Source organism: Siphateles boraxobius, unplaced genomic scaffold (assembly GCF_051911475.1).
Source record: "Siphateles boraxobius isolate OS27281-9 unplaced genomic scaffold, OSU_SipBor_1 8, whole genome shotgun sequence".
NCBI lineage: Eukaryota > Metazoa > Chordata > Actinopteri > Cypriniformes > Leuciscidae > Siphateles > Siphateles boraxobius.
Window position 1 is genome coordinate 33,722,295 of NW_027509208.1, and position 16,752 is coordinate 33,739,046.

General features: G+C 48.3%; 1 protein-coding gene across 14 annotated transcripts in view; it reads left to right on the forward strand.

Annotated features, from left to right (window-relative positions):
• Positions 1-16,752, forward strand: part of lama2 (laminin, alpha 2) — a 419,939-nt gene that overhangs the window by 143,210 nt on the left and 259,977 nt on the right. For 2 of the 14 annotated variants that reach the window (XM_077221118.1, XM_077221119.1), the window contains exon 4: positions 6,126-6,207. The exons of the other annotated variants lie outside the window; for them this stretch is intronic. In XM_077221118.1, coding sequence (XP_077077233.1) covers positions 6,126-6,207 — 82 coding nt within the window. The remainder of the gene's footprint in view (positions 1-6,125; positions 6,208-16,752) is intronic. 14 annotated transcript variants of the gene reach the window in all.

The following is a 16,752-nucleotide window of genomic DNA, read 5'->3' on the forward strand; positions in this document are numbered from 1 at the left end:
AACCGGTGGAGCTCCCCATTGATCCCGCTGGTCCCTCTGTAATGGACGGGCCAGCAGTGTCATTTGGGGCCCCTCCAGGGGATACGTTGTCAATCGCAGCATCGGAGGGGGAGCTGAACTCTGGAGATGATGACTCGGCTGCACTGCCTCCCTCCGGGAGACCAGTGTTGCCCGAGCCAGATCCAGAGATGTCAGCTATGCTGAAAAAGGCCGCCGAGGCGGTAGGGCTCGTGTGGAACCCTCCACCGTGTCCCGAGCCGTCTCGGTTGGATGATTGGTATATCGGGGCGGGCCGTACTGGTTCTCAGTCCGCCGCCCCGGTTCCTTTCTTTCCTGAAGTGCATGAGGAGCTTACGAGGGCATGGATGGCACCTTTCTCTGCCAGAAACCGCCTGAGTAGCTCCTCCCCTCTCACTACCCTTGATGGGGGAGCGGTGAAGGGTTACGAGGCTATCCCTCCGGTGGAGCGGGCCGTTGCGATGCAGTTATGCCCAACGGCGGCCGCTTCCTGGAGAGGTGATCCTCGTCACCCCTCTAAAGCCTGTAAGTTCTCGTCCGCTCTTACGGGCAAGGCTTACAAAGCTTGTGGGCAAGCCGCTTCCTCCTTGCATGCCATGGCGTTGCTCCAGGTCCACCAGGCCCAGGCACTCATGAACATGCACGAGGGTAGTTCGGACCCTGAGCTCATGGGTGAGCTCCGCACTGCAACTGACCTCGCCCTCCGGGCGGCGAAGGTTGCAGCTCGCGCGGTGGGTTCGGCGATGTCCACACTAGTGGTCCAGGAGCGCCATCTCTGGCTCAACCTGGCCGATATGAGAGATGCGGACAAGGTTCGGTTCCTGGACTCTCCCATTTCCCAGGTTGGGTTATTCGGCGACGCTGTGGAGAACTTTGCCCAACAGTTCTCTACAGCTCAGAAGCAGACGGAGGCCATCCGGCACATCCTGCCTCGGAGGGACGCTGCTGCCTTTACCCGCCCCCCGAGGTCAGATCCTCCGCCTGCTCGTCGCCGAGGGCGTCCGCCTGCAGCCGCCTCAGCTCCCGCCGAACCACCGCAGCAGCCTTCACCCAGGTTCCGGCGCGGAGCCGGCCGCGGAAGGGGCGCCCAGCCCGCTCCAGGCGCTGCCAAGCCAGGTGGTAAGTTCCAGCGCAAAAGAAAACGCTGAACCTGGACGGGCTCTCAGGGATGGAGGAGTTGCTTGTGGAGTGGTCGCCGATCCACTCCCTCTGGCTGGTTGGAGGGCCGGCTGGAGTTTTTTGTTATGTGTGTGTCTGTTCCGCCGCTGGCCCCTATAAAAACGGGGTCAGCGGTACCCACATATTCAGAAAAAGAGCAATTTTTCTATTCCTGAGTCCCAAGTGGGCCAGTATGGCGGATGTGACCCTGTATAATAGCCTTACATCCCCCAGCTTCCCTTGGTCGCCAACAGGCAGCTTGGGGCGTTCGAGGACCCGGTCATCCGCCTTCTCACGTCCCCTGCCGCTGGTGGAGACAGGTAAGTGTTGCACTGCACACTAACACCACTGTCTCTACTTTGCTGCCCCACCTCAGGCTCGGCGACCCCGCTCAGGTCAGTGATAGTAACATCACATTAGGTGTTGAGCAGACGTGCTCCTGAAAATTCAGTGATATTCTTCACACCAAGTGTTGAGCAGTGCTCCTGACTTGTGCGTGCTTATCTCATCCTGCTGGCGAAGGATTTGATATAGCCGCTCCTCCAGCCGGTACGAAGGCCAGTTGTAAACTCGTTCTTCGTGCTACTAGGTGGTGGGTTGTGACCATCTTGGCCCAAGATTGGTCTGCAGCTTTGGCCTGAAGGACACGTGGTGTCCTTCCCCTCGAGTGCTCCAGAGCCCGTTGGGTCTTCAGGTCAACTGGAAGAGAGCTCGCCCACGGGCTGAGTATCTCTGTTTCAGTTTTGGAGAGGTACTCGATCCAACACGTCTCTCCAGTGAGAATGTGTTCAGCCGGTGTTGAAGTGAGAAAGGGTCCCACTGAAAAGATTCAGAGGCTCCTGGGGTATACGATAGCGACAGCCTAAGTTGGCTTCCTCCGTATGTGACCGCTTCAGCGCTAGCCTTACGATCGAGTCCCGAGGTGACCAAGGGCGTGTTTTAACGGGGGCCTGGGCGACCCCCGACTACACGGGCATTCGTGCCTCGAGTTGTTAGACATTGCGGGTGTCACAAACTCTCCCGTCACCTCCTCCTTGGAGTCAGACGCTTCTGAGGGCGCCTTGTTCCACCCCTCCCGCTTACTCAATCGTGCCGCCATCGAGCCTCACGACAGTTATAGCCAGGGCAAGTGGAGACTCCATCCCCTGGGTCCGCTGGGTCTTGACCATTCCGGGGCCGCTCAATTGCCCCCCCGGTTTTATTTTTCCGCCAGTGTTTGAGTAAACCGAGCGGACTACCCTTGGACAAACACGGGGTCCCAGCTGTCCCAGGGGCCCGCAGAATACGTTTAACCCCAGTGAGCCTTCTAAGAAGTGACGGCGACTCAGGGTTGCCTTGCGCTGCTCAGGTCAGTGAGATCATCACACTTCATGTTGAGCAGAGTTGCTCCTGGACTCAGTGAAGTTCATCGCACTCAGGTGTTGAGCAGCAATGCTCCTGTAGCTCAGTGAGTCCATCACAGGTAGCGCAGTGAATTCATCACACGCAGTGCTGAGCAGAAATGCTCCTGGTGCTCAGTGAAGTTCCTCGCACTCAAGTGTTGAGCAGTAATGCTCCTGAAGCTCAGTGAGTTTATCACACTCAGGTGTTGAGCAGTAATGCTCCTGAAGCTCAGTGAACTTGTCACACTCAAGTGCTGAGCAGAAATGCTCCTGTCGTTCAGTGAAATTCTTCGCACTCAAGTGTTGAGCAGAAATGCTCCTGAAGCTCAGTGAGGGAATGCTCCTGAAGTTCAGTGAACTTGTCACACTCAAGTGCTGAGCAGAAATGCTCCTGTCGCTCAGTGAGGTTCTTCGTGCTCAAGTGTTGAGCAGAAATGCTCCTGAAGCTCGGTGAGTTTATCACACTCAGGTGTTGAGCAGGAATGCTCCTGAAGCTCAGTGAACTTGTCACACCCAAGTGCTGAGCAGAAAATGCTCCTGAAGCCCAGTGATCTTCACATGTTGTGTTGAGCAATGCTCCTGTCTTTTGCGCCCGTCACTTGCACCTACGTGCCATGTCAGGAGAGGAACAGGTCTTCATAGTTGCCCCTTATTGGCCCAACTAGACCTGGTTCCCTTCAACAGCCTTCCTGACTTCCCCTGGAAACTCTTTCGGGGACGGGGCACGATGGCACACGCGTTCTTCCCCCGGAGATTCCGGGCGGTCTTACGTCTGAACGCGGAGGTTCAGGTGGCTATCACAAGACATGTGATAGTTACCATCACTTCTGCGAGCACCCCCTAGAATTGGGTAGCGTGCTTACGCCTTTAGAAGTGGAACCTAGTCGTTGAGTGCGTCTTCTCTCCTGAGGAGATCCTGAAAGCTTTCGATCACTTCAGTGCTCTCTTTCCTGCAAAATGGGTTGCAGTAGGCTGTTTTCCTAAATCACCCTCAAAATGATGTTGCCTCGGTGTTTAAACGACGCTCATCGTGTTGCAGAAGTATGCAGAAGCACGTTCTGGTCGTCAGGTTCCTGAGGAGCAAGGTCTTGTAAATCCTTGTGTCCCTCTTTATCCTCTTGGGCCTTGTCCCTGGTGCGACTGCACTGCAGAGACCGCCCCTGAGCCACTGCAGGTAGTGAGTTAAAAATTCTGTTATATCAGTTCTCCTGCTCGCGTGGTCTCTACTAGAGGGTAGGGACTTGCTCGCTTTCGGTCAACGTATTGTGCCTGGAGTCTGGGCCGGCTAACTCTCACAGGCTGAGACCCCGGCTCGGATTGTGCCCAAGGTTCCTACCTCTCCCGTAATAGGAGCAGGTGGTGAGCCTGCAAGCGCTGCCCTGGAGGAGGCAGATCCAGCCCTGGCTTCTCTGTCCGTTTGCTTGGACGTGTACAGAATGCAAGTCATAGACCTCAGACCAGCTCTTCAAATATCTGTTGGAATTCAGCAGAGAGGGAAGGCTGTTTCCATGCAAAGTTGCACTTAGTGCTTGCCTTCATTTCGGCAAAGATCCGAGATGCAACATGTCCACTTAGGTGTTGAGCTCCTCTATGATGAGTGTAAAGGGCTCCGCCTGGGCGTTGACGATATACTTTGCTAAACAGATTCTAGAGTTGGGGGCTGGACGACACCTGGTTGAACCGCTGCTTCCCGTGGGCTCCCTTCTCATGAAGCCAGTTTCACCGTGAGCCCGGTTCAAGTGTCGGCTTGCTGCGCCATTCCCCTCCTATGGACTGGATACGTGCGCCTTTTTACTCCAGTTGAGTTCCCTTAAAATTGAACCCTGTTGAGTTCCTCCACACCCCTCCGACGTCGGACGTGCGGAACGTCTGGTGTTAGGCCTACCACTCGTAAGCAGTGTGGAACCTGTGTTAGGCTGGGTCCATATGTTGCGGTCCCTTCGGTGACCCCATATGTGTATTCTTCCACGATACGGCTCCCTGCGGTGAGCCCGTGTCTTCCCTCGGCAGAGTCTCTCTGCCGTCACTGTCCGGTGTGTCTCCCCCCGTCTTAGGCTGGAGCCACCCCAGTGACATTCCATATGTTAGACTGCCCGGTTTCCGCCCAGTTCATATGTGTATTCTCCACATTACCTCCCTCTGGGTTGGATGTGGCTTCCGCAGCGTCCCTTCCTTCCAACGTACGGGGAACGCTTTCCCAGTGGTCCTGTAGGAACAGCAGTGACTTCCCTGGCCTAAGCCCTGTCCTTCCCCGCCTTAAGTTTGCGGGGGCATCAGGAGGCTTTGGTTTAGGCACTGGAAGGTGGCAGCGTTAGTGGCGTGTTCAATGGTTGATCCCATTTAAGTCGCGTCGACTACGTCCGACGTTATCGACTGAAAGGGAACGTCCTGGTTGCGTATGCAACCCACCGTTCCCTGAAGGAGGGAACGGAGGACGTAGTCCCCTTGCCACTACCGCTGGACCACCGCTGACCCCGGGTTACTCTCGGCTCCTCAGCGAAAAGCAACTAGTGCGTCCATCCACTTCCGTATTTATACCCGCGCCGCGGGGGCGGAGTGTGTGATGCAAATCACGCACGCCAAATTCCATTGGCTCGTTCAATAGTAATCGAAGATGATAGGCTCCCTAGCGTGATCCCATTTCAGTCGCGTCGACTACGTCCTCCGTTCCCTCCTTCAGGGAACGGTGGGTTGCATACGCAACCAGGACGTTCCCTATATAATCCCCTTGTGTTTGCTGTCCTGTGCCGGTTCATTGTTTGATGTTGTCATACATTGTATGAGACATTCCTTGTGTGTATCCTGTCTAGTATATTGTCTAAGAGAAGGTTCTGAACCCGTATCTACTGTTTGTTTATCGTCAAGTAATCTGTCAAGTCTTAGTCTACGTTTAGTGTCTCCTAGTCCTGTCTATGTTTTGCCCCCTCGTGGGTTTTGTTTTCCCTTGTTTTGTCCTACAATAAAGTTTGTGTGTTAAGCATCCTGTCTGCACTTGGGTTCATCTCTGTAATTCATAACACCCATACACTCGCTCACACATCCTCACACTCACTCTCTCACCCACAACCTCACATACACTCTCACACACATCCTCACACTCACTCTCACACAAATACGGTCACTCACACATCCTCACATAAGCTCTCACACACATCCCCACATACGCTCTCACATACACTCTCACACACATCCTCACATAAACTCTCTCACACGCATCCTCATACTCACTCTCACACATCCTCACATACGCTCTCACACTCATCCTCACATACACTCTCACTCATCCTCACACACGCATCCTCAAACTCACTCTATCACGCATCCTCACACTCACTCTCACACACCCTCACATACACATATACACTCACAACATACAGTCTCTCTTACACACAACACCCTCTCACATGCACATCTTTGTTGCCAATGTCCAATACAAGCATCCCCTATTTAAATTCCCGCTATTCTGCTACTATCCTGCTACAGTTTTATTGCTAATATATTTAGAGCATATTATACAGTCCATGATTTATTACTGAGATTTCTTTTTTTTTCTTTTTTATTCGACAGATGCCTTTTCAAGGTAAACCCAGAGAAGGGATCAAAAGTAGAAAAGAGCACATCAAGAAAGCAACTGGCAGTCAGTCCAAAGGTGCTTTCACTGATTAACAAAATTGCGGACCATGAAGGGATGGAGTAAGAATTTTGGAAGAGTGATCTCCATCTGAGTGTTTAATTATTATTATTATTTTTGTTCTAATCTATCTGTTGACAAAGTTTTATATTGGTGTATTGTTGTAGTTATGAACTAGAATGAGTTATACTAATGGTTATATTGGTATATTGTTGAATTAAACATTAAAAAGGATGTGTGAGAGCTCAAGAAAATGCAGAACATTTTATGTAAAAACTGCCAGCTGCCGGAATTTTACCGTTTTTTTACGGGGATTTAAATAAAGGAAAATTACTGTAATTTTACGTGTTGGTTATTTTCTGTAATTTTACGTGTTTTTTCTGGCACCCCAGCAGCGAGAATATTACCTTTTTTACCAGGATTTTTTTTTACAGTAAGCAGATGCATGTGTAAAATAACGTGATCACCAACATTAAACAGCATATAAATCAAAACTGCCTAATGTTACTGAATGAAATGTCAACCCAGGCCAAGCTAGAGGGACTGAGAAGCTTTGGGAGTGAATGTTGATGACTCGATCTACTCCATCTGTGCCCTTTCTTAGAGGTGACACATTTAAATCTAATTTGCTTTATTTAAATATATCTATTTAAGATCATATGTGTAAATATATTTAATTGGTTTAATTAAAAAATTATTAATAGCTCCACTCAAAAAATATATTCATTGGATGAACTCAATTAAGTTGTGGGCAGGATTTCCATCCAATAAATATATGTAGCCCCAACTCAATCTGAGTACATCCATTCAACAAAATGTAAATCAGTTAGCCTAACTCATTTGTAATAAATAGATGCAAAAGAATATAAACGAGAGAGGCTAGCTTATTTTTAACAAATACTTATTACTAAGCAGAATTACTTTATTTCTGTCAGATGTCTACAAAAGTTTTATTGAGAATTAACAGGGGTTTAACTCTATGTTTTCCATTTGAATTCACCATAACAGTGATCAATGATTCCATTAGTTGGGCTCTTAACTCTTATTATATCTATTGTCTTTTTTTGCTGCTGTGACAGTGTGTTTGTTAAACACATTTGGAGCAGCAAAGAAAGATAAAGTGAAATGAGATCAGCTGATGATGGTTAATGCACTCAAAAAAATAATTCATTGGATGAACTCAATTAAGCTGTGGGCAGGATTTCCATCCAATAAATATATGTAGCCCCAACTCAAACTGAGTACATCCATTCAACAGAATGTAAATTAGTTAACCTAACTCATTTGTATCAAATAGATGCAAAAGAATATAAATGAGTGACTTGATTAACTTATTTCTATCAAATACTTATTACTAACCAGACTGACTTTATTTCTGTCAGATGTCTACAAAAGTTTTATTGAAAATTAACAGGGGTTTACAACTATGTTTTCCATTTAAAGTTACCATAACAGTGATTAGTGTTTCCATTAGTTGGGCTCTTAACTCTTATTATATCTGTTGTCTTTTTAGGCTGCTGTGACAGTGTGTTTTGGAGCACACATTTGGAGCAGCAAAGTAAGCTAAAGTGAAATGAGATCAGCTGATGATGGTTACCTGTTGATGGTTTTATAATCATTATGAAACAGAATGATTTACTGAGGTTTTTATAATCTAACCATTATGTTTTCACGTTTTTTTTTTCACAACACATACCTTGTGTTACTGCAGCATGAGATCAAGGAATATTATAACACTAAGTTTGAAGACTTTAACGAACATGAGCACAAAAAAGTCTGTTTCTAATGACACACACAGACATCAACAATCAGCGTATGAATCTCAACAATGGTGACAATCAAAAGTACTTTGCTGCAATGCATGCTGGGTACCACCATAGTACAAAGCTCCCAGCATGCATTGGAACATGAATAAATTATGCAGCTGAACTGTCCTATAATTTTGGTTGATTCTAAATATTTACTTTTATTTTTTGCTGTTGTGTTTGTTGTGAATTAATAGCTTTTCAGTGATGTTCTGAATTAATCTGTTTATCTAAATATTTGTGATTGTCACCATTGTTGAGATTCATACGCTGATTGTTGATGTCTGTGTGTGTCATCAGAAACTGATTTTTTGTGCTCATGTTCGTTAAAGTTTTCAAACTTATTATTATAATAATGCTTGATCTCATGCTGCAGTAACAAGGTTTGTTGTGAGAAAAACATAATTGTTAGATTAAAATACCTCAGTGAATCAGTCTGGTTCATGATGATTATAAAACCATCAACCACCGGAGCAAAAACAGGATTTTTCAGCCTATTGCTCAAAATGCTGCTTTTTTATGAAACTTTTAAAGTGTTGATAAAAAAAGATTGCATGAAGCTAGATTAAAACTTTATTCATTTTTAAAAGCAAGAGGATCTGGGGCCTGTTCTTCATACATCGCTAACTTAGCTGGATTTGATTGTTGGCGATTTGGCATGATCTTGGATTGTTTGGTTCTCCGACGCTCATCCTGGACTTGCTGTCATAGCAACAAGTGCGCCAGCTTGAACCTGCTCGCGAGCAGGCTTATTTCATGTCAACAGGATTAGATTCCGGCTTTTTAAGCGGAGCTGATACGGGAAGTCTTTTAGCGCAGCGCGATAGTGTACTTTTTGAGAGATATCATTTTTCTCATGACTCGTGAGGATGTCGTTTACATCATTAATTTGTTGGGAACGCATAAATGTTCGACCCGTCGGAGTCGGGCTTTAATAACAGTGCAGGCAAGTTACTATTGCGATTCTTATCCAGATTAGTATTATATCAAATTTTAAAAAGGCAGTTGACTGACTAAAATCTCTTAGATGGTGTGTGACTATGTTGCATATCACAAATATGGCCAGGATCTGTGCATGACTCAAGAATTTTCAGAGATTTATGCACATTATTTGAACGTGGTAAGGAAAAATATAAATATCAAGCTTACTGTATTACATACACGTATGCTTATCCTAACAGAACTGAATTTTTCCATTAAACAGGTGATTACAACATGATCCTGCTTGGAGACAGGTGTTTTATGACCCCATTCCCTGACCCAAACCCCAAACCAGTTACAATGCAGCTCTAGCCAGGACAAGGGCACACAATGAAGTGAACTTTAGCCTACTAAAGTATCTGAAAAGTCTGAGGGTTGCACCTGACAGGGCCTGTGACATTGCATTGGCCATATTACACAACATTGCACCGTCAGAAAAAATATAAAACATTTCATTAATGTTTAATAAAAGACAAGACAAATATGCTTAGTTCTTTGATTTTTATTTTAATTGTTCTTTGTAAAAAAAAAACAGTGATCAAGTCATCTTTTGCCTGCAAATAATATATATTGTACTCTGTGTGAAATAATATATTAGCACTTACTCTGAAGTTCCTATGAAGCAACTCTATCTCTAGTGCCATTTTTTTTTCTTTAAATTGTCAAGTATTTTCAAAATACTCTGTTTTCTAGGCGTAGGGGTAAACCTGTCAAACACATGGCTTCAAAAATTAACCGTGCATCAAAAATTAAAAGGAAAAGTACAACACTGCCCACCTCTGCATCACTGCTTTGTGCAGAATCTTCTGTAGATATGGACTCCTGCAACTCATATTAGAAATAATAGGTACTCAAGTGTAAATCAAGTACAGGGGGGGGATGTGATCAATAACTCATGGCAAATTTTTTTTTTTTACATTAACTATGTAGTTTCACAGTCACACATGTAGACTTTCACAAGTCAAAGCAATTCATTGCTACTCAAGGTTTAACAGCTGATATGACTGGACAGGCATTTGGATTATAGGCCTACTTAATTTAATGCAGCAACAAATTATTTTACAGTGTACTAGGATCATTTAAAGTTCATTTACCAGCAGTGAAGGTGTTCTGCTCCTGGCCTCTGGCTGTGGGTCTGAGGAAGAGCTGAACCCAGGGATGCCCTCCACAAGGTTCACACTCAACCCCAGGGTCAGCTCTTCTGCCTGGGTATAATGTGGGGGTGCACGACCACCACCTGTTTGAATTTTTTTTTTTTTTTTTCTCAGCCTTTTTCTTGGTTGCTTTTATAAACAGGCAAACTTTTATTAACAGTGCCTTTTTAAAAGGGATTAGTTAGTGCAAATTACTATTATGTAGAATATTCTATTACTTCACTTTTACCTGTTCCCATGTTCTAGTAGTGGGTGGTGACTCTGACATTACAATGAACAAAGTTATTAATTATTTAGAAATTATTAAAATATCAAAATACATACTTTAATAAGTGATAAAAACATCTAACTACAAACTTAATTTGTCTGCTACGTTTTGCCAGCCCTCTCTCTTGGCTTTTGCACACTTTGAGGTGTTCCCTGGCGTTTTAATTAAGTTTTCAAATTCTGCATATCCTTCAAGCAATAACTCTTGCTCTTCTGTGGAGAAAAAAACTGAGCACGCTCTTTGGCCACGGTGAGCAGCCAATAGTAGCATTGCTGATCAATGTTTCTACTATCGATACATATCCCCTTTTAACCCAGCGCATGAACGCGCAATTATCTCAGATAACTCAATCCAGCTATACGAATCATAACCGGCAGGAGTGTTCGAAGAACCTAATTAGCCGGATCATGATGAGCACGATGATATTATCTTGGATGTCTCGTTTGATCTCGGATGTTTTAAGCAACATACGAATAACGGGCCCCTGTTCTTTCTTTAATATATAGCATGTTCAGATATTCATAAAACAAAATATTCTGGGGGCCATGAAACGTTTGTGAAAATGATCAAAACCGCTGGTGGTGGCTGGCAACTTTTTTCCAAAAAAACGCTGGTGGGGAAAGAATTAAAGGGATAGTTCACCCAAAAATGAAAATTATCCCAAGATTTATTCACCCTCAAGCCATCCTAGGTGTATATGACTTTATTCTTTCAGGCAAACACAATCAGAGTTATATTTAAAAACCAAGCTTTGTAATGGCATTGAAAAGTGTCAGAGATTTTGAAGCTCCATCCATCATAAAAATACTGTAATCCATACGACTGCAGTGGGTTAATAAAGGCCTTCTGAAGCGAAGTGATGGGTTTTTTGTAAGAAAAATTACCCATATTTAAAACAAGAAAACAAATTATGTAAGAGAGCACTGAATCAGAATCATTTTGGTGACAAGTCATCTCAATCTGCTCCAGAAGACATTGTTCCCGATGTTTAAGAGAGGAACACAGAAAACTATGTTAGCTTTGTGATCTCTGGGCCATTCGGGTAACCCATATTCCTGAATACTAATCGATCATTCAGCGGATACTGTCACAAACAGGACACTTTGCAGAATATATTGGAGGGAGACAGAGGATGGAGAGACACAGGACGTTAAAGGATTGCATGACAGAAAACATCACAAAGTTCCCAAAATAGATAATGTGCTCCAACAAAAGGCCACTTAGGAGGAACTGAAAGGATGAAAGAAGAATCCTTTAGATATGGTCTTAATTTAACTTTGAGAGATTAAAAACAATGAAGTGATGAGTTGATCAAGGAATAATGAAGTCTGAAGTGGAATTTTTATTTTATTTTATGAAAGTACGCTTTGACTCAGTAAACTACTAGTTTAATAGTTCCCTTTCAGTCGATAACGTCGGACGTAGTCGACGCGACTGAAATGGGATCACGCTAGGGAGCCTGTCTTCTTCGAGTACTATTGAACGAGCCAATGTAATTGGCGTGCGTGATTCGCATCACACACTCCGCCCCCGCGGCGCGGGTATAAATACGGAAGTGGATGCACGCACTAGTTGCCTTTCGCTTCGGAGCCGATCGTTTGATGTCTCTGAGAGTGCTGTTGTCTACAACGAGCGAGTGTGTCGGTGTTCTTCAGGAAGACTCTCCCAGTGCTGGTGTTCTACAGCGCGAGTGCAGCGGTGATCGCGAGCTTTGAGCTCTCAACTGCTGTTTTAACAGCAACAAATTTCTAAATGTTTGTGTGTGTTGATGGCTGGTTAGAGGGCGGAAAAGTGAGTGCTTCACTGTTTCAGTTCTCTGTTCAGTGTTGCCGCGGTCATTCCCCTGTGTGCTCCGGCACTGGTGACGGTCCTATTTTCTGAAAGAGCAACACGGGTGCGTTTGCGTCTTTTTCAAGATGTCATTCCGCCCGTGCGTTTCTGGGTGCGGTCGTTCCCTGTCTCTCTCTGATGGTCACAACTGTTGTGTCACGTGTTTGGCTTACAGCACGCTGAGACAGCTTTTGTGGACAGCTCATGTTTTCACTGTGGGAACATGACTGTCGCAGTGTTGAGGGCGAGACTCGCCTTCGTTCGCGGAGAGCGAGTCCCCATTACCATGCCCCACCCTTGGGTGCTGTGTGGGATGGGTGACCGGAGGATAGTGTTGGATGTCCCGCCCGGTAACCATTCCCTGTGGGCTCCTCACTCCTCCCTTCCACTGCAACCACTGGAGCCACCTGTGTTGTCTGCTGGTCCATCTGTAATGGGTGGGCCAGCGGTTTCACTCGGGGCTCCCCTGGAGGACAGGACGCCGATTGCAGCATCGGAGGGTGAGCTGACTTCTAGAGATGATGACTCGGCTGCATTGTCTCCCTCCGGGAGTTCAATGTTGCCCGAGCCGGATCCAGAATTATCAGCTATGCTGAAACGGGCCGCCGAGGCTGCCGGGCTCGAGTGGAACCTCCACCGTGTCCCGTTCAGTCTCGGTTGGAATCTGGAGTTTGGTATCTTGGGGCGGGCCGCGCTGGTTCTCAGCTCGCCGCCCCAGTGCCTTTCTTTCCCGAAATGCATGGAGAGCTTGTCAGGTGGTGAACAGCATCTTTCTCTGCCAGAAACTGCCTGACTAGCTTTTCCCCCTCATTACCCTTGATGGAGGAACGGTGAAGGGTTGCGAGGTGTCCCTCCATTGGAGCGGTCTGTCGACACAGGTGCACCTGTGTCCGGCGGCCGCTGCCTTTTGGGGGGATCCTCGTCTCCCCCCTAAGGCCTGTGAGTTTCGTCTGCTCCGACGGGCAGAGCTTACAAAGCCTATGGGCAAGCCCCTTCCTCTTGCATGCCATGGCGTTGCTGCAGGCTAGGGCACCCATGGCATGCACGAGGGTAATCCAGACCGTGCGCTCATAGGTGAGCACCGCACTGCATCCGACCTCACCCTCCGGGGTACGGGTGTCGTAGCGTGCGTGATCGGTCTGGCGATGTCCACCTTGGTGGTCCAGTAGCGCCTTCGTTGGCTCAGCCTGGTTGGTATGGCGGATGCGGACAAGGTTCGGTTCCTGGTCTCCCCAATTTCCCAGGTTGGGCTGGTCGGCGACGCGGTGGAGAACTGCATCAAACAGTTCTCTGCCGCTCAAGCGCAGACGGAGGTCATCCGGCACATCCTGCCCCGGTGGCCAGCTGCTGCTTCCAACCGCCGCCGGTGGCAGCTCCTCCGCCTGCTCGTCGCCGTGGGCGTTCTCCGGCCGCCGCTCCTGCTGGCCCTCCGCAGCAGCCTCCACCCAGGCCTCAGCATGGAGCCGGCCGCAGTTGAGACGCCCAGCCCGCTCCAGGCGCTGCCAAGCCAGGTGGCAAGCGACAGCGAAAGCATTCCGGAGCGGGCCGCCCAGGAATGGATGAGATGCTCTTGGAGTGGCACGATCACTCCCTCCCCCCGGGTGAGGGCCGGGTGGAGCCTTTGTTTGTGTGTGTGTCTGTTCCGCCGCTGGCTCCCTAAAAAAAAAAAAAAAAAAAGCGGAGCAAGCGGTACCCACACTTCAAGGAGAGAGCAATTTCATCTGTTCCTGGGTCCCGAGAGGGCCAGTCTGGCGGGTGTGACCCTGTATAGCCTTACACCCCTCAGCTCCCCCTTGGTCGCCAGCAGGCAGCTTGGTGCGTTCGAGGACCCGGTCATCCGCCTTCTCACGCGCCCCCTGCCGCTTGTGGAGACAGGTAAGTGTTGCACAGCACACTAACACCACTCTCTCTACTTTGCTGCCCCACCTCAGGCTCGGCTACCCCGCTCAAGTCATTGATAGTCATCACATTAGGTGTTGAGCAGACGTGCTCCTGAAAATTCAGTGATATTCATCACACCGAGTGTTGAGCAGTGCTCCTGACTTGTGCGTGCTTATCTTATCCTGCTGGCGAAGGATTTGATATAGCCGCTCCTCCAGCCGGTACGAAGGCCAGTGTAAACTCGTTCTTCGTGCTACTAGGGGGTGGGTCGTGACCATCTTGGCCCAAGATTGGTCTGCAGCTTTGACCTGAAAGACAGGTGCTTCAGATCTCTACCTCCCGCACCGCAGGCCATCCTGTGTGTTGCGTCTAAGGGTGGAGTATCAGTACAGTGTCCTTCCCCTCGAGTGCTCCAGAGCCCGTTGGGTCTTCAGGTCAACTGGAAGAGAGTAATCTCGCCCACGGGCTGAGTATCTCTTTTCTAGTTTTGGAGAGGTACTCGGTCCAACATGTCTCTCCAATGAGAATGTGTTCAGCTGGTGTTGAAGTGAGAAAGGGTCCCACTGAAAGAACTTTCAGAGGCTCCTGGGGTATATGGTAGTCGCAGCCTTTGGCTCCCTCCATATGTGACCGCTTCAGCGCTAGCTTCACGATCGAGTCCCGAGGTGACCGTGGCAGAGCAGCTCACCCTGTGTGACTATAGTTCATCCCGGTCTGCTGCCAAACCCTCTTCAACAGAGGGGCCATGTACAAAGGGCGTGTTTTAACGGGGGCCTGGGCGACCCCCGACTACACGGGCATTCGTGCCTCGAGTTGTTAGACATTGCGACCGTTGCGCAAGCTTCCCCTGCATGTCACAAACTCACCCGTCACCTCCTCCTTGGAGTCAGACGCTTCTGAGGGCGCCTTGTTCCACTCCTCCCGCTTACTCAATCGTGCCGCCATCGAGCCTCACCAGGGCATCACGTTATAGCCAGGGCAAGTGGAGACTCCATCCCCTGGGTCCGGCTGGGTCATGACCATTCCGGGGCCGCTCAGTTGCCCCCCCGGTTTTATTTTTCCGCCAGTGTTTGGGTAAACCGAGCGGACTACCCTTGGACAAACACTGGGACTCAGCTGCCCCAGGGGCCCGCAGAAATGCGTTTAACCCCAGTGAGCCTTCTAAAAGTGACTGCGACTCATGGTCGTCTTGCGCCTGCAAGTCAGTGAAATCATCACTCTTCATGTTGAGCAGAATTGCTCCTGAAACTCAGTGAAGTTCATCGCACTCAGGTGTTGAGCAGCAATGCTCCTGTAGCTCAGTGAGTCCATCACAGGTAGCTCAGTGAATTCATCACACGCAGTGCTGAGCAGAAATGCTCCTGGTGCTCAGTGAAGTTCCTCGCACTCAAGTGTTGAGCAGAAATGCTCCTGAAGCTCAGTGAGTTTATCACACTCAGGTGTTGAGCAGTAATGCTCCTGAAGCTCAGTGAACTTGTCACACTCAAGTGCTGAGCAGAAATGCTCCTGTCGTTCAGTGAAATTCTTCGCACTCAAGTGTTGAGCAGAAATGCTCCTGAAACTCAGTGAGTTTATCACACTCAGGTGTTGAGCAGTAATGCTCCTGAAGTTCAGTGAACTTGTCACACTCAAGTGCTGAGCAGAAATGCTCCTGTCGCTCAGTGAGGTTCTTCGTACTCAAGTGTTGAGCAGAAATGCTCCTGAAGCTCGGTGAGTTTATCACACTCAGGTGTTGAGCAGGAATGCTCCTGAAGCTCAGTGAACTTGTCACACCCAAGTGCTGAGCAGAAAATGCTCCTGAAGCCCAGTGATCTTCACATGTTGTGTTGAGCAATGCTCCTGTCTTTTGCGCCCGTCACTTGCACCTACGTGCCATGTCAGGAGAGGAACAGGTCTTCATAGTTGCCCCTTATTGGCCCAACTAGACCTGGTTCCCTTCAACAGCCTTCCTGACTTCCCCTGGAAACTCTTTCAGGGACGGGGCACGATGGCACACGCGTTCTTCCCCCGGAGATTCCGGGCGGTCTTACATCTGAACGCGGAGGTTCAGGTGGCTATCACAAGAACATGTGATAGTTACCATCACTTCTGCGAGCACCCCCTAGAATTGGGTAGCGTGCTTACGCCTTTAGAAGTGGAACCTAGTCGTTGAGTGCGTCTTCTCTCCTGAGGAGATCCTGAAAGCTTTCGATCACTTCAGTGCTCTCTTTCCTGCAAAATGGGTTGCAGTAGGCTGTTTTCCTAAATCACCCTCAAAATGATGTTGCCTCGGTGTTTAAACGACGCTCATCGTGTTGCAGAAGTATGCAGAAGCACGTTCTGGTCGTCAGGTTCCTGAGGAGCAAGGTCTTGTAAATCCTTGTGTCCCTCTTTATCCTCTTGGGCCTTGTCCCTGGTGCGACTGCACTGCAGAGACCGCCCCTGAGCCACTGCAGGTAGTGAGTTAAAAATTCTGTTATATCAGTTCTCCTGCTCGCGTGGTCTCTACTAGAGGGTAGGGACTTGCTCGCTTTCGGTCAACATATTGTGCCTGGAGTCTGGGCCGGCTAACTCTCACAAGCTGAGACCCCGGCTCGGATTGTGCCCAAGGTTCCTACCTCTCCCGTAATAGGAGCAGGTGGTGAGCCTGCAAGCGCTGCCCTGG